Consider the following 26,857-nt stretch of genomic DNA (forward strand, 5'->3'; position numbering starts at 1 on the left):
ACGCAGAATAGTGACGTTTGTCTCTTGTTGATGGCGTGTAGGTCGCATGAATGCGGCCTGTCCGGTCAGACTGCAGTCGCATGTGAAAATAACGGATATGCATCGGAATTAGGACCACATATCCAAGCGGCCTGGGTCGCATGTGAAAAAATCGGATCTGTGTCGTTCAGATTGTCAATAACAAATCGGATACAGGTCGCATATGGGCAAAAAAATCGGATATGGGTCGTTTCAGGGTGCAGTCTGAACGTAGTCTAATAAACAGGAAATTCCACAGGGTTAAATTCTTCCTGCTCAAAAACCTGCTCAGTCTGTGCTGGGAAAGGGCGGGGTTCAGGAACCGGCTCGGGGGGGTTAAGCCTTGACTCATCCCAGGTCCCTGAGAGCAGATGTGTGCAGATGTGTGCAGTGAGCTGGAGCTCTTTCTCCTCCTGTGTGGATCAAATTCAGGGTTTCCCCCCCCACTTAGCTGGAAGAAAGAGGAACAAGGTGCAGGTTACACTGTCTGTCTGTCTGTCTGTCTGTCTGTCTCTCTTTTCTAGTCTGACTAGACTAGAAAATGTTGTGGGAGTTAAGGGAACGGCCCTCTCCTGGCTCAGCTCTTATTTAACTGATCGCTATCAGTATGTTGATATAAATGGTGATATTTCTAGACGTACTGAGGTAAAGTTTGGTGTTCCACAAGGTTCTGTCTTGGGTCCACTGCTTTTTTCTTTATATATGTTCCCTCTGGGTGATATTATTCGTAAACATTGTATTAGTTTCCACTGTTATGCTGATGACACACAGTTGTATGTTTCTACAAAACCTGATGAGAGACACCAGCTTAATAGAATTGAGGAATGTGTGAAGGACATTAGACACTGGATGCTTATTAATTTCCTTCTGCTTAACTCTGACAAGACTGAAGTACTTGTACTCGGACCACATGCAGCTAGAAGTAAGTTTTCTGATTCCACAGTGACTCTGGATGGCCTTTCTGTTTCTTCACGTGCAGCAGTAAAAGACCTCGGAGCACTGGCGGCTCGTTAATAGGGGCGATTAGGGCGACGCACTCCCAAACAGGGAGGGAGTTTTTTTTTTATCTACTCCTACTACCAACAGTAATGTCATTGTCCAATCAGGCTAAGGTTGCGCCTGGTGTAGCCACGCCCTTTTGGGGCAATTTCTGTCAGGTTCAGATTTGCCCCAAAATCTCCCATTGACACTAATGGTACGTACGTTTTTTTCGAAAATCATGCTCCCAATGCATTTTCTATTAGGTTTTATGTGCTCGCACAAGCAGCGTGCTTACGTCATACGCCTGTTGCGCTGCGCAAGTGTTGCCAGATTGGTTTTAAGTGCATTTTGGCGGGTTTTGAACATAATTTTGGGCTGGAAAACGCAACTTGCGCGGGAAATGTGTGAACATTCTATGAAGAAGATGGCAAGTGTTGAGTGCAACAATACGATAACGTCTCTGAAAGAAGTTCCCTTTAGTCGTCGTACCAATGAGGAGAAAACGGCAGTCAAACAGCTAGGACCTCCTAGACCGAATTTAAACATCAAGCAAGTGTCTACGAAGGGGGAGAAGACCTACTCAAGAGGTTTTAACAAGAGCTGGTACCACCGGAAAACTTGGCTAGCTGGCTGTGATGTAGTCAATGCTCTTTTTTGCTACCCTTGTGTTCTCTTCCACCCTGGAAGTAGCACAGCAGACGGTACAGTGATATCTGATATTTGAATTTACTAGGCAAAAGTTGTTTTTGTGTGTGTGTGTGTGTGTGTTACCAATGGCAGTTTAACATTGCCATGTTTTTGTTTTGCCAATGGCAGTTTAACATTGCAATGCTTGGAATATTTCAGTAGCCTCAAGTTCTCTCTGACTTGGTGTAAATTAAGCATATTTTCAGTTTTTGTACAGTGTATGTGTTCATTGGAGCCAGCAGCACCTTACCTTTTTTCTAACTTGTTAAGCCAAGTTGCACTGACTACAAAACCTTGTGTAACCTTGTGTGTATATAGCTAAATAACTAAAGCCTTTTGTGTTCATTGACATGCTTGTAATACTTTAAATTTCCTATTAAGGCATGGCTTTCTGGAGGAATTCTTGGGAAAAAAAACTGCAGAATTATTTGTTGTTAAAATGGTGCAATTCCATATTTAAAAAAACCCGCATAATTAAGCTGCACATGTTTGTTTGATGGTTATGCTTTTCTTCATCTTTTTCAAAATTTAAATAAACACTTGTTTTGGATTTATATCCTGCCACTTTAATTGCATTCTTTAGAATTGAAGAAATTAGAATATGTTTATAATTAAGAATTTGTGTCTACTTATTATAGAATACTGGAATAATATGAGAAAATAAATGAGTAATGTAATATTAATTGATTGTGATGCCAAATGTTTTGCTTTGAAGGCTTCACAATGAATCTTCCTTAGTTTTAGCCTGGCAAGCCAGACTAAATGTGAATATTTGCCACTCGTAGGCAAAAATATTTTTGGCCGCTAGGCGGGTGGGTCTAGTTTACTAAGCTACCTTAGTTTGCCACCTTTAACTTGTTTAGTGTTGCCACCTAGTGGAGAGAAGAGATATTGTCTGTATTGATATCTGAATTTACCAGGCAAAAACAAGTTCGGCCAATTGATTTGCTACCTAGGTCAATTTACTTCAGTCCTGTGGACATTTACGGTCCGTGTAGACATAACAGGGGAAAATTGCCCCCCCTGAAAAAAAATTCAGGAGCTGCCACTGCATCAGAGTGATTATTGACCCCAGTCGTTCATTCGAAACTCACATTGATAACATCACCCGGATAGCTTTCTTTCATCTCAGAAATATTGCTAAGATAAGAAATTTAATGTCACTACATGACACGGAAAAACTAGTTCATGCTTTCGTTCCCTCCAGGTTGGATTATTGTAATGCCTTACTGTCTGGATGTTCCAATAAGTGCATAAACAAGCTCCAGTTAGTTCAAAATGCAGCAGCAAGAGTCCTTACTAGAACTAGAAAATATGACCCCATCACCCCTGTCTTATCCACACTGCATTGGCTCCCAATCAAATTTCGTATTGATTATAAAATACTACTATTGACCTTTAAAGCACTGAATGGTCTCGCACTACAGTACCTGAGTGAACTTCTGCTCCTCTATGACCCGCCACGCCTACTTAGATCAAAAGGTGCAGGCTATCTGCTGGTACCTCGTATAGTGAAGGCTACATCAGGGGGCGGAGCCTTTTCTTACAAAGCCCCACAGTTATGGAACAGCCTTCCAAGTAGTGTTCGGGAATCAGACACAGTCTCAGTGTTTAAGTCTCGGCTGAAAACAGATCTGTTTAGTCAAGCCTTGTGTTAATGGTGTTTATGAGGTAAAGGAGTAGATCTGGAGGGTCCTCAGACAGAGTGTTTTGGTAAACTGGGATGTATGGATGCTGTCAGTCCCCACTCGCTTGCTCACTCGAGTTTGTTGACGGTGTAGTGGCTGCTGCTTTATGTCCCGGGGCCCCTCATGCCTGTGTTACCTTCTGGCTCTCCCCTTTTAGTTATGATGTCATAGTTAGTTGCCAGAGTCCCTGCTTGTACTCAGTGCAATATGTATACTGCTCTACTTATTCAGGTGACATTGGGCATACCTAACAACCTGTGATCCCCCCCCATCTGTCCCTCTGAGTTACATGTCGGTCCTGAGATCGAAATGCTGAACCTCTTCTGCTCCCCGGACCTGCCTGATCCATCCTGGTGCCCTGTGTCTGGTTGGAGTCTCATCGCATCGCTCCTGTGGAGGACGGCCCCATGTGGACTGTTGAAAGTCACACCTGGAGGACGCTCTGGACTCTTACAGTAATGCTTTTATGGCTGAGGACTACAGTTGACTTGCTAACTTTAGGGCTGCAGTTGTCATGAACAGTTTTACACTCAAGTTTCCATCAATGAAGAGTTTATAACATCAACGAAACTGTCCTCATGTTAAAACTGTTAATGTTATAGTCATGCTGTCTGTTGTTGCCCAAATGAGGATGGGTTCCCTTTTGAGTCTGGTTCCTCTCGAGGTTTCTTCCTCATGTCATCTGAGGGAGTTTTTCCTTGCCACCGTCGCTGCAGGCTTGCTCGTTGGGGATAGATTAGGGACAAAATTAGCTCATGTTTTAAGTCGTTCAAATTCTGTAAAGCTGCTTTGCGACAATATTTATTGTTAAAAGCGCGATACATATAAACTTGACTTGACACTAGAAAAACAAGATCTAAATAAGAGCAAGACCTAAATAAAAATAGGGAAATGTTTTAAACCCACTCCCTTTATCCCAGTGTACTGGACTGTACTCGTGTAATTCTAACAGTCCTGAGATGGTGCATGGATAATGTAATGTGACTCAGAACGTCACACTGATATAATCTTATATATAATCTTATATATGTGTCGAAGGGAATTGAGCTAGATTTTTGGTTGTTGGTTGAATTTGTCCGCTGCTTGTGAGTTGTGGTGGAGCTCCATGGCTTTGTGGCCGTGTGGACTGTGTGGGCTGAACCACCGTTGGCCTTCAGCAGAACTCTGAGGAGCTTCAGCGATAAAATTAGATCACAGCAGCTTTCGAAGGACTCTGCCACCTAGTTTGATCGTTTGGTGTATTTTTGTTTTTTTTTGTTTTGTTCTATCATTATTTTGTGTGATTTTTTGGTAATTGTACACCTAATCCTTGGATGTGAGGCACTATATAAATGAAACATATTATTATTAGTAGTAGTTTTGTAAGTTAGTGATGCAACCAAAGCAGATTGAAGAAACGTAGCTGTCACAGTTGACTCTGTAAAGCCACAGTGTAATAACTGCACAGGTGACGCTGTGGGACTGTTTCTGTAGTCCTTGTTCAGGTTCGTTAATCCGTTAAAATTGCCAACAAAAGAAAAATGAATTAATGTCATGGAAATCATGAGTCATGATATTTATTAATTAATACAACAAATGAATAAGCAGCTCTAAAGGGAGAATGTTTTCGCCACTAAGTTTATGACAAATTTATGCTTGAACTTGTAGAAGGTCAGAAATTAGTGAAGGTCTCCATGTGTAAAGCTAATTAGCGCTCCGTATCTCCTCAGAGCAAAGCTGTAGGTTCTCACCAACACTGACACAAACCTTCTACAGGAGTGATGGGCAAAAGTGTGAGCCCTGTGAAAATGACTAACACACTGCTGATGAATTCTGATTGGTCAGAAGATGTCGATTAATCACAGGTTTATATTAATGTGCTCGCTCCAGTATGTTATGGTGTCTATAGTAACAGCTCATTCATGTGGACCTGTACTGCAGACGCACCACACGAGCAGATTAAAAGCGTGTGTGATTGTTGATACGATAGAAGCCATTGTGTGTGTTTGTAAACCCCTGATGAGGGTCTGTGAACGTGTCCTAACCTGCAGTATGCAAAGACCAAAAGTCTGCAGGTGTAGCTGAGCTCTGAGATGTTGTTCAGGAGCAGCCGAGACTTAATATCCTTCAGGAAACATTCCTTCTGGCTCGAGTCAAATGTACAGCATTTCTCTTAATGTATAATTCTCTCTCTCTCTCTCTCTCTCTCTCTCTCACACACACACACACACACACACACACACACACACACACACACACACACACACCATCCTTTAACACATAATAATTTCTACAGAAGTAATTAGATAGCTGTTTATTATTTTATATTTATAAACGGATTACAGATCAGAGTCTGCTGTCAGTTTAAATGAACTCCAGTGAAGTGCAGGTTTAAGGGTGAAATGTCGGTGAGATTAAATTTCTCTCTCCTGCTTTATTCTCCACCTGTACAGGGCTGATGGTGGTGTTGTGTCTCTCAGCCATGCAGTCCTGCAGCATTCACCACTGGGTCCTGCTCTTACTCACCCTCACGTTCACCACCGGTAAGTGTGGGTTCACTCTCACTCTCAATACTCACTCTTACTGCACACTCTCACTGCACAGTCTCACTGCTCACTCTACACTGCTCACTCTTACTGCACAGTCTCACTGCTCACTCTTACTGCACACTCTCACTGCACAGTCTCACTGCTCACTCTACACTGCTCACTCTCACTGCACAGTCTCACTGCTCACTCTACACTGCTCAGTCTCACTGCACAGTCTCACTGCTCACTCTACACTGCACACTCTCACTGCACAGTCTCACTCTACACTGCTCACTCTACACTGCACACTCTACACTGCACACTCTACACTGCACAGTCTCACTCTACACTGCTCACTCTACACTGCACAGTCTCACTGCTCACTCTACACTGCACACTGTACACTGCACAGTCTCACTCTACACTGCACACTCTACACTGCACAGTCTCAGTCTACACTGCACAGTCTCACTCTACACTGCTCACTCTACACTGCACAGTCTCACTGCTCACTCTACACTGCTCACTCTACACTGCACAGTCTCACTCTACACTGCTCACTCTACACTGCACAGTCTCACTCTACACTGCTCACTCTACACTGCACAGTCTCACTCTACACTGCTCACTCTACACTGCACAGTCTCACTCTACACTGCACACTCTACACTGCACAGTCTCACTTTACACTGCTCACTCTACACTGGACAGTCTCACTGCTCACTCTACACTGGACAGTCTCACTGCTCACTCTACACTGCTCACTCTACACTGCGCAGTCTCACGCTACACTGCTCACTCTACACTGGACAGTCTCACTGCTCACTCTACACTGCTCACTCTACACTGCACACTCTACACTGCACAGTCTCACTCTACACTGCTCACTCTACACTGCACAGTCTCACTCTACACTGCTCACTCTACACTGCACAGTCTCACTCTACACTGCTCACTCTACACTGCACAGTCTCACTGCTCACTCTACACTGCTCACTCTACACTGCACAGTCTACACTGCACAGTCTCACTCTACACTGCTCACTCTCACTGCACAGTCTCACTGCACAGTCTCACTGCTCACTCTACACTGCTCAGTCTCACTGCACAGTCTCACTGCTCACTCTACACTGCACACTCTCACTGCACAGTCTCACTCTACACTGCACACTCTACACTGCACAGTCTCACTCTACACTGCTCACTCTACACTGCACAGTCTCACTGCTCACTCTACACTGGACACTGTACACTGCACAGTCTCACTCTACACTGCACACTCTACACTGCGCAGTCTCACTCTACACTGCTCACTCTACACTGCACAGTCTCACTGCTCACTCTACACTGCACACTGTACACTGCACAGTCTCACTCTACACTGCACACTCTACACTGCACAGTCTCACTCTACACTGCACAGTCTCACTCTACACTGCTCACTCTACACTGCATAGTCTCACTGCTCACTCTACACTGCTCACTCTACACTGCACACTCTACACTGCACAGTCTCACTCTACACTGCTCACTCTACACTGCACAGTCTCACTGCTCACACTACACTGCACACTCTACACTGCACAGTCTCACTCTACACTGCACACTCTACACTGCACAGTCTCACTGCTCACTCTACACTGCACAGTCTCACTCTACACTGCTCACTCTACACTGCACAGTCTCACTGCTCACTCTACACTGCTCACTCTACACTGGACAGTCTCACTGCTCACTCTACACTGCACAGTCTCACTGCTCACTCTACACTGCTCACTCTACACTGGACAGTCTCACTGCTCACTCTACACTGCACAGTCTCACTGCTCACTCTACACTGCTCACTCTACACTGCACACTCTACACTGCGCAGTCTCACTCTACACTGCTCACTCTACACTGGACAGTCTCACTGCTCACTCTACACTGCTCACTCTACACTGCACACTCTACACTGCACAGTCTCACTCTACACTGCTCACTCTACACTGCACAGTCTCACTGCTCACTCTACACTGCACACTCTACACTGCACAGTCTCACTGAACACTGCTCACTCTACACTGCACAGTCTCACTCTACACTGCACACTCTACACTGCACAGTCTCACTCTACACTGCTCACTCTACACTGGACAGTCTCACTGCTCACTCTACACTGGACAGTCTCACTGCTCACTCTACACTGCTCACTCTACACTGCACACTCTACACTGCGCAGTCTCACTCTACACTGCTCACTCTACACTGGACAGTCTCACTGCTCACTCTACACTGCACACTCTACACTGCACAGTCTCACTCTACACTGCTCACTCTACACTGCACAGTCTCACTGCTCACTCTACACTGCTCACTCTACACTGCACACTCTACACTGCACAGTCTCACTCTACACTGCTCACTCTACACTGCACAGTCTCACTGCTCACTCTACACTGCACAGTCTACACTGCACAGTCTCACTCTACACTGCTCACTCTACACTGCACAGTCTCACTGCTCACTCTACACTGCTCACTCTACACTGCACAGTCTCACTGCACAGTCTCACTGCTCACTCTCACTGCACAGTCTCACTGCACAGTCTCACTGCTCCCTCTACACTGCTCACTCTCACTGCAAGTCTCACTGCACAGTCTCACTGCTCACTCTACACTGCTCAGTCTAACTGCACATTCTCACTGCTCACTCTCACTGCACAGTCTCACTGCACAGTCTCACTGCTCCCTCTACACTGCTCACTCTCACTGCAAGTCTCACTGCACAGTCTCACTGCTCACTCTACACTGCTCAGTCTCACTGCACAGTCTCACTGCTCACTCTACACTGCACACTCTCACTGCACAGTCTCACTCTACACTGCACACTCTACACTGCACAGTCTCACTCTACACTGCTCACTCTACACTGCACACTCTACACTGCACACTCTACACTGCACAGTCTCACTCTACACTGCTCACTCTACACTGCACAGTCTCACTGCTCACTCTACACTGCACACTGTACACTGCACAGTTTCACTCTACACTGCACACTCTACACTGCACAGTCTCACTCTACACTGCACAGTCTCACTGCTCACTCTACACTGCTCACTCTACACTGCACACTATACACTGCACAGTCTCACTCTACACTGCTCACTCTACACTGCACAGTCTCACTGCTCACACTACACTGCACACTCTACACTGCACAGTCTCACTCTACACTGCACACTCTACACTGCACAGTCTCACTGCTCACTCTACACTGCACAGTCTCACTCTACACTGCTCACTCTACACTGCACAGTCTCACTGCTCACTCTCACTGCACAGTCTCACTGCTCACTCTACACTGCTCACTCTACACTGCACAGTCTCACTGCTCACTCTCACTGCTCACTCTACACTGCTCACTCTCACTGCACAGTCTCACTGCTCACTCTACACTGCTCACTCTACACTGCACACTCTACACTGCACAGTCTCACTCTACACTGCACAGTCTCACTGCTCACTCTACACTGCACAGTCTCACTGCACAGTCTCACGCTACACTGCTCACTCTCACTGCACACTTTCACTCTCAATACTCACTCTCAGTGCACACAATCACTGCACTTTCACTCTCACTGCTCACTGCACACTCTCACTACTCACTCTCATTCTACACTGCTCCCTCTCACTGCTCATTGGACACACTCACTGCACGCTCTCACTTCTCACTGCACACTCTCACTCTACACTGCACACTCTCACTGCACACTCTCACTGCTCACTCTCACTGCATACTCCCTCTCTCTGCTCACTCTCACTGCACACTCTCTCTCTCTGCTCACTCTCACTGCACACTCTCACTCTACACTGCTCATTCTCACTACTCACTCCCACTCTCACTGCTCACTCTTACTGCACACTCTCTCTACTCACTGTCACTGTTCACTCTCATTGTTTACTCTTCCTTTATTGTGTGTTTCAGCTCCTGTATCTGCTGCTGTTTGTTCTACAACAGTGAAACTTCACCAGCCTGTGACTCTCTCATGTGAACATAAATGTTCTGGTTCAGTTAAATGGACCTTATATCATAATCGAGATGAGATCTTCGCTCAGTGTAATCAGACATCATGCAGCTCACGGGAGGGATTTTCCATCTCTCATGATCAGTACCTGAAGGGAGATCTCTCTCTCTCCATCACTGCAGCTGATTACAGTCTGAGGAACACGTACTCGTGCGAGTGTGGCATCTCAGAAATCTCGACCGTGCGCCTCAGCATTGAGAGTAAGTGTTTTTATCTCTTCTACTGCTGATGAAATGTTCACTCTGAGTTATTGGGATTAGAGTGGAGTTAATTACACACTAATGATTTAATGTTAAAATTACACACATCAGTATTCAGATCTCAGATGTACGTAACGACTTGACCTCTGTTCAGAAGTGACGTGAGACTTACACATGTAAGGGCAGAGTTTATCTAAAACAGAGGCATGTCTCAGTTACGCTCGATTCTGATCTTGAACCTGAACACATTTTTCTTGTGCGATATCGAGTCGCTCGAGTGAGGAGCAGCGTTCAGTCTCGCAACACCGTCTGACAGTTTGATGGAATCACAGTATCCATCCATTATCTGTAGCCACTTTATCCTGTGCAGGGTCGTGGGCGAGCTGGAGCCTATCCCAGCTGACTACGGGCGAAAGGCGGGGTTCACCCTGGACAAGTCGCCAGGTCATCACAGGGCTGACACATAGACACAGACAACCATTCACACTCACATTCACACCTACGCTCAATTTAGAGTCACCAGTTAACCTAACCTGCATGTCTTTGGACTGTGGGGGAAACCGGAGCACCCGGAGGAAACCCACGCGGACACGGGGAGAACATGCAAACTCCACACAGAAAGGCCCTCGCCGGCCACGGGGCTCGAACCCGGACCTTCTTGCTGTGAGGCGACAGCGCTAACCACTACACCACTGTGCCACCCCGAGCCACAATATCATTCAAGGATAATATTAATTACATACGACATTATGAATGAATGACTGTAATTAGGCATTTAAAATGAAACAAACTTTTTTTTTATACTTTTCTGTACTTTCTTTTTAATCATAGACAGTAAAGGTGAGTGTTTGTGTTTAATAGCACTACTGCAGCCTCACAGGTGTGAATTACACACAGGTGATGTTAATAATCTGAATGTGGAGCTCAGCAGCTGCGTGAGTGACTCTGAACACCAGGAACTTTCCTCACACAAACACTGACTCTGAACGGGACAGTAAGGGTTTCTGTTTGCCTCTAAATACAGCTGGGCTTTTCTCCTCAGCCGTGTTCTCAGCAGTTCAGAAGAAGCTTGGTGAAGATCTGACCCTGAATGTGTCCGTGCCAGAGCCAGTGGAGGTGGTTTATAAAGGCAGTGATTCAGCTGATGGTGAAGTGATCTGCACTGTGACTCAGCGCTCACTGCAGTGTCCAGCTGAATACACACACAGAACATCACTGAGCTTCCCCGAGCTCACACTGAGAGACGTACGGCTGAGTGACAGTGGACGTTACACCGTCCGGGACAAGGAGAATAACGAAGACATTCAGATATACGCCGTCTCTGTGGAAGGTACGTCTCAGTGTGGTCTGTGATATACAGGGTTGGGAAACACGTCCTGTGTTTTGGTCAGTAAGTTGAACTTCATGAGAGATATGAGATCGTACCCTGTGGAGAAAAGAAACGCAGTCATGCACAGCTATGTGAGGGGGATAAAATATTACTATTAACTCAAATGTCAGAAATTATTTTCATTTGTCATAATTCTATTAAACGGGTCATGAACCCAGGGGCGAAAATAATCTCAGAATGAAATATGACTTGATAGTGGCAGCATCAACAGGATAAATATTAAAATGTTGCCTAGTTTTGCAGGGTATTTGATTTAGATTAAATTAGGTGACTCTGTTGATCGTTTGTAGCGTTAATTTGAGAAACACACCCAATAAAAACACACAAAGTTTATTAATAAGATATAACAATAATATCATACACAATATATGACAATGGACACCATCTGGAAATGTAGAAAAGCCAGTTGGATCATGAGTGGAACAAAGCGGAATGACAGACACACGGCGAGTGTAAACTGCTGTCTGGATCTTATTGTGTGACGTCGATGTCTCCGTCAGTGGTAGATGCCACCAGAGACTGATGCTGGATCAGTTAGAGCTGAGTTGAAAACATACATTTTATATCAACATACAGTCGTGTGTAAAAGTCTCACGTATCTGATTTTTTAGTCCAAACTTTATTTTTATTTTATGACTTCTTCATTTTCAACTCAGTACAAAAACATTTTCATTCCAAGCATTATTTTTCCAGCACGAAGTTAAATGTTAGAGAAAAATGTTCATCTGTCAGTGAAGAAAGCAGCGTGTTACAGAAGAGACTGAAAGAAACCCCGTCCTGAAGGCTGCTGAGATTTACTGCAGAAATAAGAAGCGAGTGTGAGAGTGAAAGGTCCAGAAGAACTGGGACTGGTTCTGTAAGATGTTCAGAAAAACCTCCAGCTCACTTCCTTATCGAACTGAACACACTGTCCCTCGGACTGCTCCTCTGCGTGAAGGCTCTCAAACAAATACTGACTTTATTTCATTTATTACTGTTTACTGCTCGTTATACAGCTCTTTAATGTAGACGGGGTCTTTGCCTTTCTTTGTAGGTGCCTAAGACTTTGCACAGTACCGTATATAAAATTACACAAACAAGAAGTGTCTTTTATTGCTCTAATGCCCCCTCCATTACTGCCCCTGCATTACTGCCCCTCCATTACTGCCCCTCCATTACTGCCCCTCCATTACTGCCCCTCCATTACTGCCCCTGCATTAGATTAGATTAGATTAGATTAGATTAGATTAGATTAGATTAGATTAGATTAGATAAAACTTTATTGATCCCTTTGGGAGGGTTCCCTCAGGGAAATTAAGATTCCAGCAGCATCATTAAAGATAAACAGAGAAAAGAAATAGAGAAAAACTTCTAGATAATTAAAATAAATTAAGTATTTACATATACAAATATAAAAGAATAAGATATGGGGAAGAGAGGAAGGGGGAGGGGGGAAAGGGGGGGAGAAGGGGGGCAGGAGAGGTATTGCACTTTATATTGCACATTGTCCAGTGTTGCTTATTGTTAGGCGAGGCTGCTGCTCCTTCCCGTCCTCTGTCCTCCTGTTCCCCCTCCTCCCCCCCAGAGAGGAGTTGTACAGTCTGATGGCGTGAGGGATAAAGGAGTTTTTGAGTCTGTTCGTCCTGCACTTGGGAAGGAGCATTCTGTCACTGAACAGGCTCCTCTGGTTGCTGATGACGGTGTGCAGAGGGTGACTGGCATCGTCCATGATGTTCAATAGTTTGTCCATAGAGCTCTTCTCTGCCACCGTCACCAGAGAGTCCAGCTTCATGCCGACCACAGAGCCGGCCCGCCTGATTACTGCCCCTGCATTCGGTTCTTCTGTGTCCGGTGTTCTCGGTACGGTTTATGGCTGCATGGTTAAAGGTGTAATTTCGGGATGATATCTGGGACAGGAAGCTCACACACACACACACTCACAGTATTTAGAGTAAAATGTTGTTGTTGTTGTTGTTGTTTTATACAAACATTCTTACATCATTAACAGGGTGATTTGGGACAAACATTTTTTAATTGGCTTTTTTTTTTGCAAAGATTAAATCTAAAAAGTAAAACTCCGCCCTGAACAACACACATCAATATTTCTGATTAACATGTGATCTTCAAAGGTATTCAGGATTTATTTTTGAATGAAATTGCTTATCCACATGTTGCAGTTGGCTGCTCAACTGTTACACACACACACACACACACACACACACACACACACACACACACACACACACTATCTTTAGTGACTTAGACACTATTTTGCCAACATTTTTCCAAACAGCTTTAAATGCATCAATTAATAAAACAAAACTGAATTATGAAAATTACTCCAAAAGAATTATGGAGCTTGGAAGCTGACAAAAATGTGTGTGTGTGTGTGTGTGTTGTAGATGAACAGAGTGGTTTTCCTGCGTGGGGGATTATAGTGATTATAGTGACTGTGCTCCTTGTGCTGTTGGTGCTCACTGGAGTGTTTCTGTACCTGAAGTCCTCACCTCATCGTGAATTCATAAAGGTAAGAGTAACTGCAACAAGAACCTGTACAGTATGTGTGTGTGTGTGTGTGTGTTTCTCCATCTCGTACCTGTGGCAGGCTGAGGCTGGCCTTTTACTGAAACACCAAAGCATTATCAGCGCTTCTCACATTGTTCCAGCTGTTGATTGTGTTCCTTAAACAGCTGCGTGACCAGACGCCACGTTTGGACAAACGGTTCAAACGGACTGAATCAGCAAACAGATCTTTTAACTCAGCAAACTGAAATGACTCAGTTTTCCTCTCACTCTAAACAAGTTTTGTTCATTTTACAGTGAGATTAGAGAAATGGTGCACAGGGAGCCTGATGGTGAATCATTAATTGGTAATTAATAATGAAAATGTGATGAAATGGAGGTGGACAGGTGTCAGTGCACTGGGAGACTTTACCCAACACGAACCTCTGTGTGGGGAAACACTGCACATTTCTCACACACAGCATCCTTTTGGAGTAATTTTCATAATTCAGTTTCATTTTATTAACTGATGTATTTAACACTGTTTCGAAAAATGGTGGTGAAATAGATAATGTCTGAGTCTCTGAAGATAGAGAGTGTGTGTGTGTGTGTGTGTGTGTGTGTGTGTGTGTGTGTGTGTGTGTGTGTGTAAAAAACAGTTGAGCAGGCAACTGCAGCATGTGGATAAGCGTGTAAAACAGGCTCAACCCAGGCAAGACCAGAGTGATCGGAAATTCGACATGATCGGAACAGCTCTGACGAAGGTGGAGCGGGAGCTGGATCAACTGGAGGAGCAGTACAGGAAGAACACTAAATATTCAGAACAAGTCTCATTGTTCTGCAGAGCAAAGAGGGAGGAGCTGGACGGGTACAGACAGCAGCACAACACTGAGGAAGGAGGACGTCTACTGCCTGCGACAGGAGGGGTATGATTATTATTTATTTACACACACACACACACACACACACACACACACACACACACACAGGGTTACATGCAGTTAGACACAGTTGTTAGTTGACTTCATCAGAGCTCTTTGGTTCGTTCTGTAGTTGAGCGCAGTAACGTTCAGTCATGTTAATCAGACTGTTTTTGTGACCAAATGTTTATTTGAACAAGAACACGAGTTACAACCAAAAACACAACTCGTTAATTGGACAATGAAGACAGTACAAGAATTAACAGTAACAAATAATTACTACTACTACTACTAATAATAATAATAACCTCGCACGTAAATAAGGTGCAAACAAACGAAACCAAAAGGTCATGAGGGGGAAAAAAGAAAAAAAGGAAAAAAAAGGAAGAAAAGGGCACCACCTCCCACCCCCACTCCAGCACTACACTCATTAGGTACACTCACTCAAGTCTACTGGCATCCTGTAGATCATTTATCTCTAACACACACACACACACACACACACACACACACACACACAGAGGAGAAACAAGGAGATTAAGAGTCTCACAAAAAGGCATCAGGTAAGGGAAGAGTTCATCCTATAAGTTCTTTCAGCGAATCAGCTGCTGTGCTAACTGTTTCTGGCAGCCTCACTAGCGCCGTTAACTCTAGCAGTTGACCGTTCTAAATAAATTACATCCAGGAAAGTAAGGGCCCAGTGTCTGATGGTGAGAGAATGGGGAGGTTTCCTTCGCAACGCAATTAACTTCTTGGCAGCTGTCAGGCCGGCTAGAAGAGTGCGCTTTTTAGGTTTTGTAATATTCATCTCTGACAGATCGTTTAGCAGAAGGACAGGTATAGTCACTGATATAGTAGGGTGACCAGATTTCCCTAGTCTGAAACCGGGACACTTTTGCGCGCGACCATGCTCGTGCTCGCACACCTTTTTTTTACGTAAACGTGACACTCAGAGAGGTGCGCTTAGCATTGTGTTGAAGCTCACATTTATCAACATCTCACATGAAATAAAACAAACAGGCATGTTGTTCTCTAGTAGCATAGTGGTGTACAGATCAGTTAAATTATGGTCAGACAGCAGATGTTGTAATGGCTGAGAATAGGCCAGGCTATGTCCATAGGCCACATTTACACTGATTTATTTCACCTGTTTGTGAGAACACCAAGAAGAATGCATATGCACATGTAGGCTAGATCTCTAAAACTGTATGCACTATAGCATGAACTTAAAGTAGATATGTGACCTCAACATAGCCTCGGTCAGAATCAACCTTACTAACCATTCCCCACAACTGAATGAATAAAGCAAGAAGATGTGGACAAAAGTGAACACTTTAATGGAAGCTGCAACAAGCTGTTCAACACAGCAATATGGCCAAACTGTCAGAATGGTATGTTAAACAGAAACAAAAAAGAGACAAGTGATTTGAGAATATACACTCAAACAAAACAGCAGTAAAGGAGGAGAGGGGCGACAGCCCGAGGAAAGCCCCCACAGGAGCGCACAGCATTTGCAGCATCGGCTCCCCAACTCAGTACAAGAACAAAACACTTACAGTGTGTGCAGTCGGCTTCGTGCGCATTGTTCTGCACCTCTCGGAGGAAGGGGTAGGTGCCCTGTAAACCTTTGGAAAAGGTACATTTTCTTTTCGGCATAATTGCTGCGGCATTACTGCTGCTAGCTGCTAGACAAAGAACATTCGCACCAGTTAATGTTTATTTTATTGTTGCATGGCAACACGTTCTGTTGTCTGGAATAATGTGGCTAAATAAACACCCATGTCACAGGGCCAGGGGGCAGTAACCAGGAAAGTTTGCGATTCCTGTCAATTCATCAAAATAGTAAACGCAGACATTTCTCCGCTAATGATTCCCACGCTGCTCAGTCGCAAACGTCACGAGTGGCGAAAACCGGGACATATCCGTGTCCTGACAGACTTTTGTCGGGACTCGGGACACACAACCCCAAATCGGGACGGTCCCGGTAAAACCGGGACGTCTGGTCACCCTATGGTATAGTCACTGATACTAAGTCAGATAACTTAGCTGCCATTTTAGACCAGAACTGTGAGACAGGAGGGCAATTCCACATCATATGCAAAAAAGTGCCAGAGGCTTTCATAGAACATAGGCTACACAAGGGAGCTTGCGAGGGGTTAAATATGTTCTGTGTATGTAGTTAAAGTGGATCTGCTGGTGGTCTGGGTTGCGGGAAGCCTCCCTAATATTTGTCCGGCCTGTGACCATTCAAAATCAGAATCAAGATTGGGGCAATCACGCCTCCGCATTCTGTCAAGTGGTAATTCATTATAGGAGGCCCCCAGGAAGAAGTGGTGTAATGCAGAGACCGTACCTCTATTTTTAATTCGTGTGATGAGTAACTTGTATAGTGGGTGGATTGGTAAAGATTGTTGCCCCGGGGCACCATGTGCCAGTAGAGATGATCTAAGCTGCAGATAGAAAAAGAACAAGCATACAGGCAAATTATACCTAATATCTTGAAAGGTACGCAGCCCAGAGTCACTATAAACATCGTCTAAGGTGCGACTATGACTATTACTCCAGGCAGTACATGAAATAGGCCTTCCTCCAATCAAAAGGCCTAGGTTGTTAAAGATCGGTGTAAGTATATGCCACTTGCAGGAGATCTTGCATTGAAGTTCAGCCGCACGCCATGTCTGAATAAGTTGTGAAACTATTGGGCCAAAACGCAACCAACATTGTTTGTTGGATATATTAGCAAAGAGAACCTCCTGCAAATTCCAAGGTCTCACACAATTTTCCTCTCGCCTACGCCAGGAAACTAAGGCATTAGAGTCACGCCATACAAGTAATGGCCTCAGCACGAATGACCAGAAATAAAACTTACAGTTAGGTACCGATAAGCCACCACTGGCCACTCCTCTTTGTATAGTTGACAGTTTGAGGCGCGGACGCTTCCTGTTCCAGATAAACCGTGAAATATTAGAATGTAATTTGTTCCAATAATTGACAGAAGGGGAGAGGGGGGATCATCTCATCTCATCTCATTATCTGTAGCCGCTTTATCCTGTTCTACAGGGTCGCAGGCAAGCTGGAGCCTATCCCAGCTGACTACAGGCGAAAGGCGGGGTTCACCCTGGACAAGTCGCCAGGTCATCACAGGGCTGACACATAGACACAGACAACCATTTACACTCACATTCAATTTAGAGTCACCAGTTAACCTAACCTGCATGTCTTTGGACTGTGGGGGAAACCGGAGCACCCGGAGGAAACCCACGCGGACACGGGGAGAACATGCAAACTCCGCACAGAAAGGCCCTCGCCGGCCACGGGGCTCGAACCCGGACCTTCTTGCTGTGAGGCGACAGCGCTAACCACTACACCACCGTGCCGCCAGGGGGGATCATTGAAATGATAAAATTTATTCTGGGCAAAATATTCATTTTGACTATAGAGACGCAGGCTCTGAGAGAGTTGGGGAGCCTAATCCACCTGTCCGAGTCTGCCTTAATTTTATTCAGTATGTCTGAGTAGTTGTGCGTTACAGTGCGATTCAAGGATGGGAAGATTTGTATCCAAAGATACTTAAATTCCTGAACAACTGGAATGCCAGCTGCAAATTGCAACCTCCTAGCTGAATCATTAAGAGGAACTAATGAGGATTTGGTCCAGCTGATCTTAAAACCAGAGAGACAACTATATTCTTCACAAATGGATAGCAAGTTAGGTGTAGATTGTAGTGGTTTCTCCATAAAGACCATAACGTCATCGGAATATAAAGACAAGTGGTGATGAGTGCCGTGAACTGAAATAGGATGCACATTGGAATACTGACGAATCATCTGAGCAAGTGGCTCAAGAGAAAGTGCAAAAAGTGCTGGGCTCAGGGGACAGCCCTGTCGGGATGATTTAGTGACTGGAAAAAGGCTAATTGACCAGTTGAACCTCTAGGATTAGCAGTTAATTTGAAGGTGAAATTAGAGTCAGGTGTTTTCAATCAATGGGATGACAATCAGGTGTGAGTGGGCACCCTGTTTTATTTAAAGAACAGGGATCTATCAAAGTCTGATCTTCACAACACATGTTTGTGGAAGTGTATCATGGCACGAACAAAGGAGATTTCTGAGGACCTCAGAAAAAGCGTTGTTGATGCTCATCAGGCTGGAAAAGGTTACAGAACCATCTCTAAAGAGTTTGGACTCCACCAATCCACAGTCAGACAGATTGTGTACAAATGGAGGAAATTCAAGACCATTGTTACCCTCCCCAGGAGTGGTCGACCAACAAAGATCACTCCAAGAGCAAGGTGTGTAATAGTCGGCGAGGTCACAACAGACCCCAGGGTAACTTCTAAGCAACTGAAGGCCTCTCTCACATTGGCTAATGTTAATGTTCATGAGTCCACCATCAGGAGAACACTGAACAACAATGGTGTGCATGGCAGGGTTGCAAGGAGAAAGCCACTGCTCTCCAAAAAGAACATTGCTGCTCATCTGCAGTTTGCTAAAGATCACGTAGACAAGCCAGAAGGCTATTGGGAAAATGTTTTGTGGATGGATGAGACCAAAATAGAACTTTTTGGTTGAAATGAGAAGCGTTATGTTTGGAGAAAGGAAAACACTGCATTCCAGCATAAGAACCTTATCCCATCTGTGAAACATGGTGGTGGTAGTATCATGGTTTGGGCCTGTTTTGCTGCATCTGGGCCAGGACGGCTTGCCATCATTGATGGAACAATGAATTCTGAATTATACCAGCGAATTCTAAAGGAAAATGTCAGGACATCTGTCCATGAACTGAATCTCAAGAGAAGGTGGGTCATGCAGCAAGACAACGACCCTAAGCACACAAATCGTTCTACCAAAGAATGGTTAAAGAAGAATAAAGTGAATGTTTTGGAATGGCCAAGTCAAAGTCCTGATCTTAATCCAATGGAAATGTTGTGGAAGGACCTGAAGCGAGCAGTTCATGTGAGGAAACCCACCAACATCCCAGAGTTGAAGCTGTTCTGTACGGAGGAACGGGCTAAAATTCCTCCAAGCCGGTGTGCAGGACTGATCAACAGTTACCGCAAACATTTAGTTGCAGTTATTGCTGCACAAGGGGGTCACACCAGATACTGAAAGCAAAGGGTCACATACTTTTGCCACTCACAGATATATAATATTGGATCATTTTCCTCAATAAATAAATGACCAAGTATAATATTTTTGTCTCATTTGTTTAACTGGGTTCTCTTTATCTACTTTTAGGACTTGTGTGAAAATCTGATGATGTTTTAGGTCATATTTATGCAGAAATATAGAAAATTCTAAAGGGTTCACAAACTTTCAAGCACCACTGTATGGACATCAGATAAAATATGGATCATCATTGAGCAAAGATGGTCTGTGTCCGTTATGAACAGAGAGATAGAAATGAGAGAGTGCGACGGTTAGTCTCCAATTAATGGGCATAACATTGCCACATAATTTCTGGCCATAGTGATTAACTAGTTAACTGTCGGCTAACCAGGTACCTGAGCAAACAAACAAACTCAACGTCACAGTCAAACACTCAAGATTATAGTGGTGGTATGTTCAGTTCTGTCCTTAGAGAAAGGTAAGGGAGCCTACAAAGCGCCAGCAAATAAAAATTATTATGGACCAAAAGGATTGTAAAATAACTGCTAATGCAGGCCAGGCTAAAGTAAGTCACATCTCTCTAATCATAATCATGAAAACAAAGAAAAAACCTATCAAACACATGATATTAACAAACCAGTGCTGTGACAGAGATGCCAGGTGATGTTCAACAGTGTAATCTGGGCACCGAATACTTCAGTTTCGAAGAGCCGTAGTTAGCCGACAGCTTCACCCGATTGTACGGGCACTGAGTCGTCATTCCCGGCCGCAGGTGGAGCTCGCGATGCCGGGAGGGATCTGATGAAATCCTTAGCCTTATCCGGACCCTGAAAAACTTCCGTTTTGCCAGCAGCTTTGACTTTCAGTGTGGTGGGGTAGAGCAGGAAGAACTCCACTCCTTTTGCTCGGGCCATATTCATAGCTTGGGAGCAAGCTTGCCACCGCTTGATGGTGTAGCTGCTGTAGTCGGGTGAAAAGCAAACTATCCGTCTGTCTATTCACTGTGAGCGGGGATTTCTTTGCGGTGTGAAGAATAAGCTGGCACGTTGTGTACTGGAGCGTATTAAAGACTAGGGTGCGAGGACCGGATTTGTTTCTGTTGTTGTCACTGTATACACGGTGGCCTTGCATGATCTCACCATCCAGATTACCCAGGGTGGGAAACCACTTTGGTAGCAAATTCGTGAGGAACTGCACCGCATTGGACCCTTCAAGCCCTTCTGGTAGCCCAACAGTGCAAATGTTGCATCGCCTGCTCCAATCCTCCATGTCAGCTAACTTAAGTTGCATCGTCTCCATCACGGCCTCCTGGCTAGCTAGCTTTTCAGAGTTACTCTCAACGTCTGACCGTATTTTGCCCAGCTCCACATTAACAGTGACGATACTCTCAGTTAGCGATAATAAGACTGCCTGAATGGCTGTTCATTTTCCCTCCATGTCTTCTCCCATCTTTTTGTTTTATCGTCCTTTTATTGAATCGGTTTTATCTTTCTGCTTGGCGTCTTGGTTTGGTAATCTGTCGTCTAAAAATAAGAGGTGCCTGAACCAAATAGTGAAGTGGTCCAGTAAGCTGACGGGAGAGATGCAGTTAAATCCAGAATCACTGCACTCCAGACAGGTACAGAGGAGATCTGGATCAATTTTAAAGGACACTTCTCACCCACTACATTGTGAGTTCCAGCCTCTCCCGTCAGGACGTACATATAAAGTATGACAATGTAAAACCAAGCGTTATAAAAACAGTTTTGTTCCTGCTGCCATAAGCCTTTTTAATAAGTCTTAGCTTCATGTGGGGTTTATGTGTTTATGTTTTTATGTTGTGTTTTATGTGACATGTTTTTTATCATGTTTTTTTTTAATGTTATATGTTTATCACGCTGTGTTTTATGTGTTTTATGTTAGATGTTTTAAGTGTTGTTTGGCGTGTGTGGAAGAGAAAGCTGACTCACTTCACTGCAAAACAAGTTTACCTTCGGGTACAAATAAAGTAACTTGAACTTGAACATCTGCTGGAGTTTGTCGAAATGTGCCTCCAGGAAGCCACGTTGTTTCTCAAGCACAGCCTCCGCTATGGCCTCCATGTCAGACTTCCCTCTTGTCTTTACAGCAAGGCCTGGCTCAGATTTCTTGCTTGAATCGGACATGGCGTATTTACAATCAGTAGTGCAGTCAAATAAGAAAAGTAATAGTTGCCACAACGGTAAATATAAGTAAAAATGGCAACGCCGGGTTGAGCGGATTCGACCTAAGCTGCCATCTTGTCCAGCTGATCATGTGACTCTCCCCTAATGTTAGTCAGACTGTTTATTCTTGTCAGGTGAAGTCGTTTAGGTTCATTAGTGAAATAACGTTATGAGTGTAACCTCAACTTCCTAATTTATGAATCTAACATAAACAACCTGATTAACCAAACTAACCTAAAAACCTTATTAACCTAACTGACCTGAACAACCTGACTCACCCAAACACAGAAATAAACTCAGTGACCAATCTTAACCTAAATTACCTGACTGACCGAAATAACCTCAACTATCGCTGTAATCTAAAAGACCTGAATAACCTCAATCTGAAATACTGAACTACCCTAAACAACAAACCTGAACTAAATCGTCTAACTCGTCTCCCTAAACCCCGACCCAGTGACCTGAGTAACATTAATTACTTCACTAACTTTAAAGACCTGATTAAAACAAAACAATTTGACGAACATAACGAAACTAAAAATCCTGACCTACAACTACTTACCTAACCTCAATGACCTGACTAAACTTAACTTAGCTGTATGTGTGTGTGTGTGTTTAATAGTCGAACAGGCAACTGCAAAATGTGGAAGAAAGAAATGAGGAAGGAGGACTTCCACTGACTGAGCGAGGAGGGGTATGTTTATTGTTTATTCACACACACACAGAGTTACACACACCAACATAATTGTGATCAGGATGTTTTGAATAGTTTTTGAGAGTTAGCGTGTTTATGTTAGTCGACGTGCTCAGATGTGTGCGGTGAGTTCTGTAGCTGAGGACAGTGATGTTAAACGGTTTATTTCAGTCAGACCAGGCAGTTTAGGTGAGTTAGTTAAACAGTGTCACAAAACTAACCTCGTTTGTTATCTGTAGCTGCTTTATCCTGTTCTACAGGGTCGCAGGCGAGCTGGAGCCTATCCCAGCTGACTACGGGCGAAAGGCGGGGTTCACCCTGGACAAGTCGCCAGGTCATCACAGGGCTGACACATAGACACAGACAACCATTCACACTCACATTCACACCTACGCTCAATTTAGAGTCACCAGTTAACCTAACCTGCACGTCTTTGGACTGTGGGGGAAACCGGAGCACCCGGAGGAAACCCACGGGGAGAACATGCAAACTCCACACAGAAAGGCCCTCGCCAGCCACGGGGCTCAAACCCAGACCTTCTTGCTGTGAGGCGACAGCGCTAACCGCTACACCACCGTGCCGCCCCTAAACAACCGTATAAACCTAAATAACCTCAACTTTAAACTAGAAATGTGTTCAAGGAACACGAGGCCCCTCCCAACAGCATTTTTGTAGGCGGTCACATGAGTTACCGTGATTTATCTATGATTTTTTTTTTTAAGTTTAATCACATTTTCTGTCAAAAAGCTTATTATGGCATTCAAAGAAAAATAAAGCAGCTCAGTCTGCTGATAGTTCTTTATCATTTTCACCGTAGAAAGCACGAGGAGGCCGAAGACAGGAGGCCAGTCTGTACTGCCGATTTATTGGAGAACATACGCCATTAGCCTTATAGCCTCAGTGTCAATGAGATCCAGAGCATTACATTACGATGCAGAGCACAATGTAAGAGGAATATCAATGTTTCATATTTCAAGTTTTTTCAAGGCATTTTTGGCATTTCAGCAGAAATAATCTCCAACATGTTAAACGAGAAGATGAATGGAAAACATTCTCAGAGAAATCCAGCCCGTTCAGCCACTGCCATGGCAGCTGGATAGATGCCCAGTTCATTAAATAAAAGTCACTTTTCTCGTAAGAAATGGTGACAGATTTTATCCAAACTGCCACCACATCAAGAAAAGGGCATCCTCAATATATTTCTGTCCATAAATGCTCGCCCCACGCCTTAGTATTTCCGGGAGTTTGGTGACAAGAATGATGACGAATCCATGCGAGTGACTCTCTGTAGATTGTGGTGATGAAGACGGGTTGATGGAATAGAAGTCGGTTTTCTGATATTAGATGTTGACAGTCTGTCGCCAAACTGTTGCGAGGTTGAGAAGAGGGCATTCTGAATATATATCTGCACCCCTTAATGTTCATCCCATGCCTTAGTATTTCCTGGAGTTTGGTGACGAGCGTTTTTAACCGGGAGTTGGCCTAGTGGTTAGCGTGTTTGCCTTTTGATCGGGAGATCGCAAGTTCTACTCACGGTCGGGTCATACCAAAGACCATCATAAAAATGGTACCTACTGCCGTCTGGAAAGGCATGCTGCAATGCAAGTGGGGAGTCAAACTCTCACGGTTACCAGAGGACTAGCCTCCCACTGTAACCCTAGCTAGGTAATAGGCAAGAGGGAAATGGAGATCGGCACCACCCTATGCGCCACATGGTGTGGGAAGGACTTTGACTTGATTTTGGTTTTTGAAAGTGAATATATATAACTAACTAACCTAAATGACTTGACTCGTCTAACTAAACTATTGTAAACTACTTGACTAACCAAACTATCTAACCTCCATCACCTGAATAAGCTTCACCACCTTACTCAGCTACCATACAAACAACCTGATGATTTGGGGGGGGGTGTTGAGCAGATATTGAGGAAGGTGGAGGAGGTGATGGAGAGTCTACAGCAGCTCAGAGGAGGATCAGGGCGAGAGCAGCAGGTCATGATTTCCAGCAGCATCACAGTGATGGATGAGATGGAGAACCGCATGGAGAAACATCTGGAGGAGATCAAAGAGTGGTGTGGAGAGAAGAGGGTGGAGCTAAAAGACCTCATAGAGCAGCAGAGACGTGGAGCTGTGTGAGGTCAACATTCCAGTGACCCCACACACACACACAGGCTGATTTTACATTGTAAAGAGAGAATGGTTTTAATGCACATGGATCAGAGTCACTTTAACAGCTGAATTAAATTTAATTTCAGTATTTTGACAAAAATAATTAATAATCGCAGGCAAGCTGGATCCTATCCCAGCTGACTATGGGTGAAAGGCGGGGTACACCCTGGACAAGTCGCCAGGTCATCACAGGGCACATGCTGTACATAGCTAACATTATTATACTGTTATTATTATTATTATTGTACTGTATTTATTTGGGATCTAACTGAATAATTTCACTAATTTGAAAACATTAAAAATGGTAGTTAAAGTTTTCATACAAAAGAGAATATTTTTAACTGACCAATTTTAGATAAACATCACTTTATAAATAACAGTGATGTTAATATTAAATATGCTGCTGTGGGGTTTTGGGGGGGGGTTTGGTCCTGTGCTGGCTGGAGCTCAGACACATTTAAATACTTTGAGCAGCAGATCAACAGTGATATTGCGTCACCACATGGACATTGTGCCAAATAATTAATGTGAAAAATGTCCTATGGTGATTTTTTAGTGTTTGCTCACATTCCTGTAGAATCACCTACAAGTCCATCATCCAGATGTTCTGATGATGGCTGGCTGCACAGCTCCTGATGTTATTACACGCTCCTGTACTCTCACTGCACCTCACCTGCTGCACATCATCATTCTCCTGTCTTTATCGGCTAAAGGTTCTAAGTTTTAACTCTGTGTACACACACACACACACACACACACACTACAGCGATGGAATACTCAGCATTTTCTCTCTCCTAATTGATGTAATAATCCAATTTTTCTATTTGCAGTCGTCTTTCAGAAAGTTTCAGAACCTCGGATCTGTTTTTTCTTTTATTATTTGAGTTTTATTATCCCCCTTCCTCTCTTCCCCATATCTTATTCTTTTATATTTGTATATGTAAATACTTAATTTCTTTTAATTTATCTAGGAGTTTTTCTCTATTTCTTTTCTCTGTTTATCTGTAATGATGCTGCTGGAATCTTAATTTCCCTGAGGGAACCCTCCCAAAGGGATCAGTAAAGTTTTATCTAATAATGTACTCTACAATAATCACACTGTGGCCTTTTCTCATCCATCCATTCTGGCGTATCATTACAGCGATGTGGTGCTCTGACAGCTTCAGCCATCAAAGTCTCACACTCACACCTACGCTCAATTTAGAGTCACCAGTTAACCTAACCTGCATGTCTTTGGACTGTGGGGGAAACCGGAGCACCCGGAGGAAACCCACGCGGACACGGGGAGAACATGCAAACTCCACACAGAAAGGCCCTCGCCGGCCACGGGGCTCGAACCCAGACCTTCTTGCTGTGAGGCGACAGCGCTAACCACTACACCACCGTGCCACCTGTGGTCTTTTACCTGATTTTATTTACTTCCTTTTTCTAAATGTAGAAATGTGAAAGGGGTCACAGGAGGGTATCAGGGATTCGACCTCGCTGTGTATTTGTGGGTTAAAATAAAATACATTGTGTTGTAAAGATAACGGACCCTGGCTGTTTCCCTGTCGAAGGTCACGCTGTGCAGCCACGTTCACGTCCTTTCAATGGGTTTTATATTTTAAGGTCATCATTTATATTCCTGCTTCTGTTCAGTGTGTTTTAGTGAGACGTGCAGTAAATAAACTCCTGTCTGCTGTCTTTGGCTTGTGGAAGTGGATTATCTGCAGTTTGTATTTAAAATGTGGCAAAAAATAAAGTTAATTTGATTTGAATTTAA

The 26,857-nt window shown here is 44.1% G+C and overlaps 1 protein-coding gene across 2 annotated transcripts; it reads left to right on the top strand.

The window, feature by feature from the left end:
* Window positions 1-362: 362 nt before the first annotated feature.
* LOC132872690 (uncharacterized) lies at window positions 363-26,857 on the top strand. Of its 2 annotated transcripts, none has more exons than XM_060907674.1 (8): window positions 363-489; window positions 5,807-5,896; window positions 9,851-10,150; window positions 11,193-11,480; window positions 13,922-14,046; window positions 14,681-14,947; window positions 22,855-22,926; window positions 23,744-24,935. In XM_060907674.1, exons 1-8 carry the CDS (start codon window positions 390-392, stop codon window positions 23,819-23,821), a joined length of 1,320 nt encoding a protein of 439 aa, XP_060763657.1. In that variant the 5' UTR covers window positions 363-389; the 3' UTR covers window positions 23,822-24,935. The 2 variants fall into 2 exon arrangements, with proteins under 2 accessions (XP_060763657.1, XP_060763656.1); XM_060907673.1 differs by having other exon boundaries at window positions 367-489; window positions 24,847-26,857.

The sequence above is a fragment of the Neoarius graeffei genome, chromosome 24 (assembly GCF_027579695.1).
Source record: "Neoarius graeffei isolate fNeoGra1 chromosome 24, fNeoGra1.pri, whole genome shotgun sequence".
NCBI classification, from domain to species: domain Eukaryota; kingdom Metazoa; phylum Chordata; class Actinopteri; order Siluriformes; family Ariidae; genus Neoarius; species Neoarius graeffei.

Excerpts from the sequence above, each read along its gene's own strand:
- LOC132872690 (XM_060907673.1), top strand. The coding sequence starts at position 390 with ATGTGTGCAGATGTGTGCAGTGAGCTGGAGCTCTTTCTCCTCCTGTGT. Across the intron at positions 5,897-9,850 it reads CACCCTCACGTTCACCACCG|CTCCTGTATCTGCTGCTGTT; the intron begins GTAAGTGTGGGT and ends TGTGTGTTTCAG. Across the intron at positions 11,481-13,921 it reads ATACGCCGTCTCTGTGGAAG|ATGAACAGAGTGGTTTTCCT; the intron begins GTACGTCTCAGT and ends TGTGTGTTGTAG.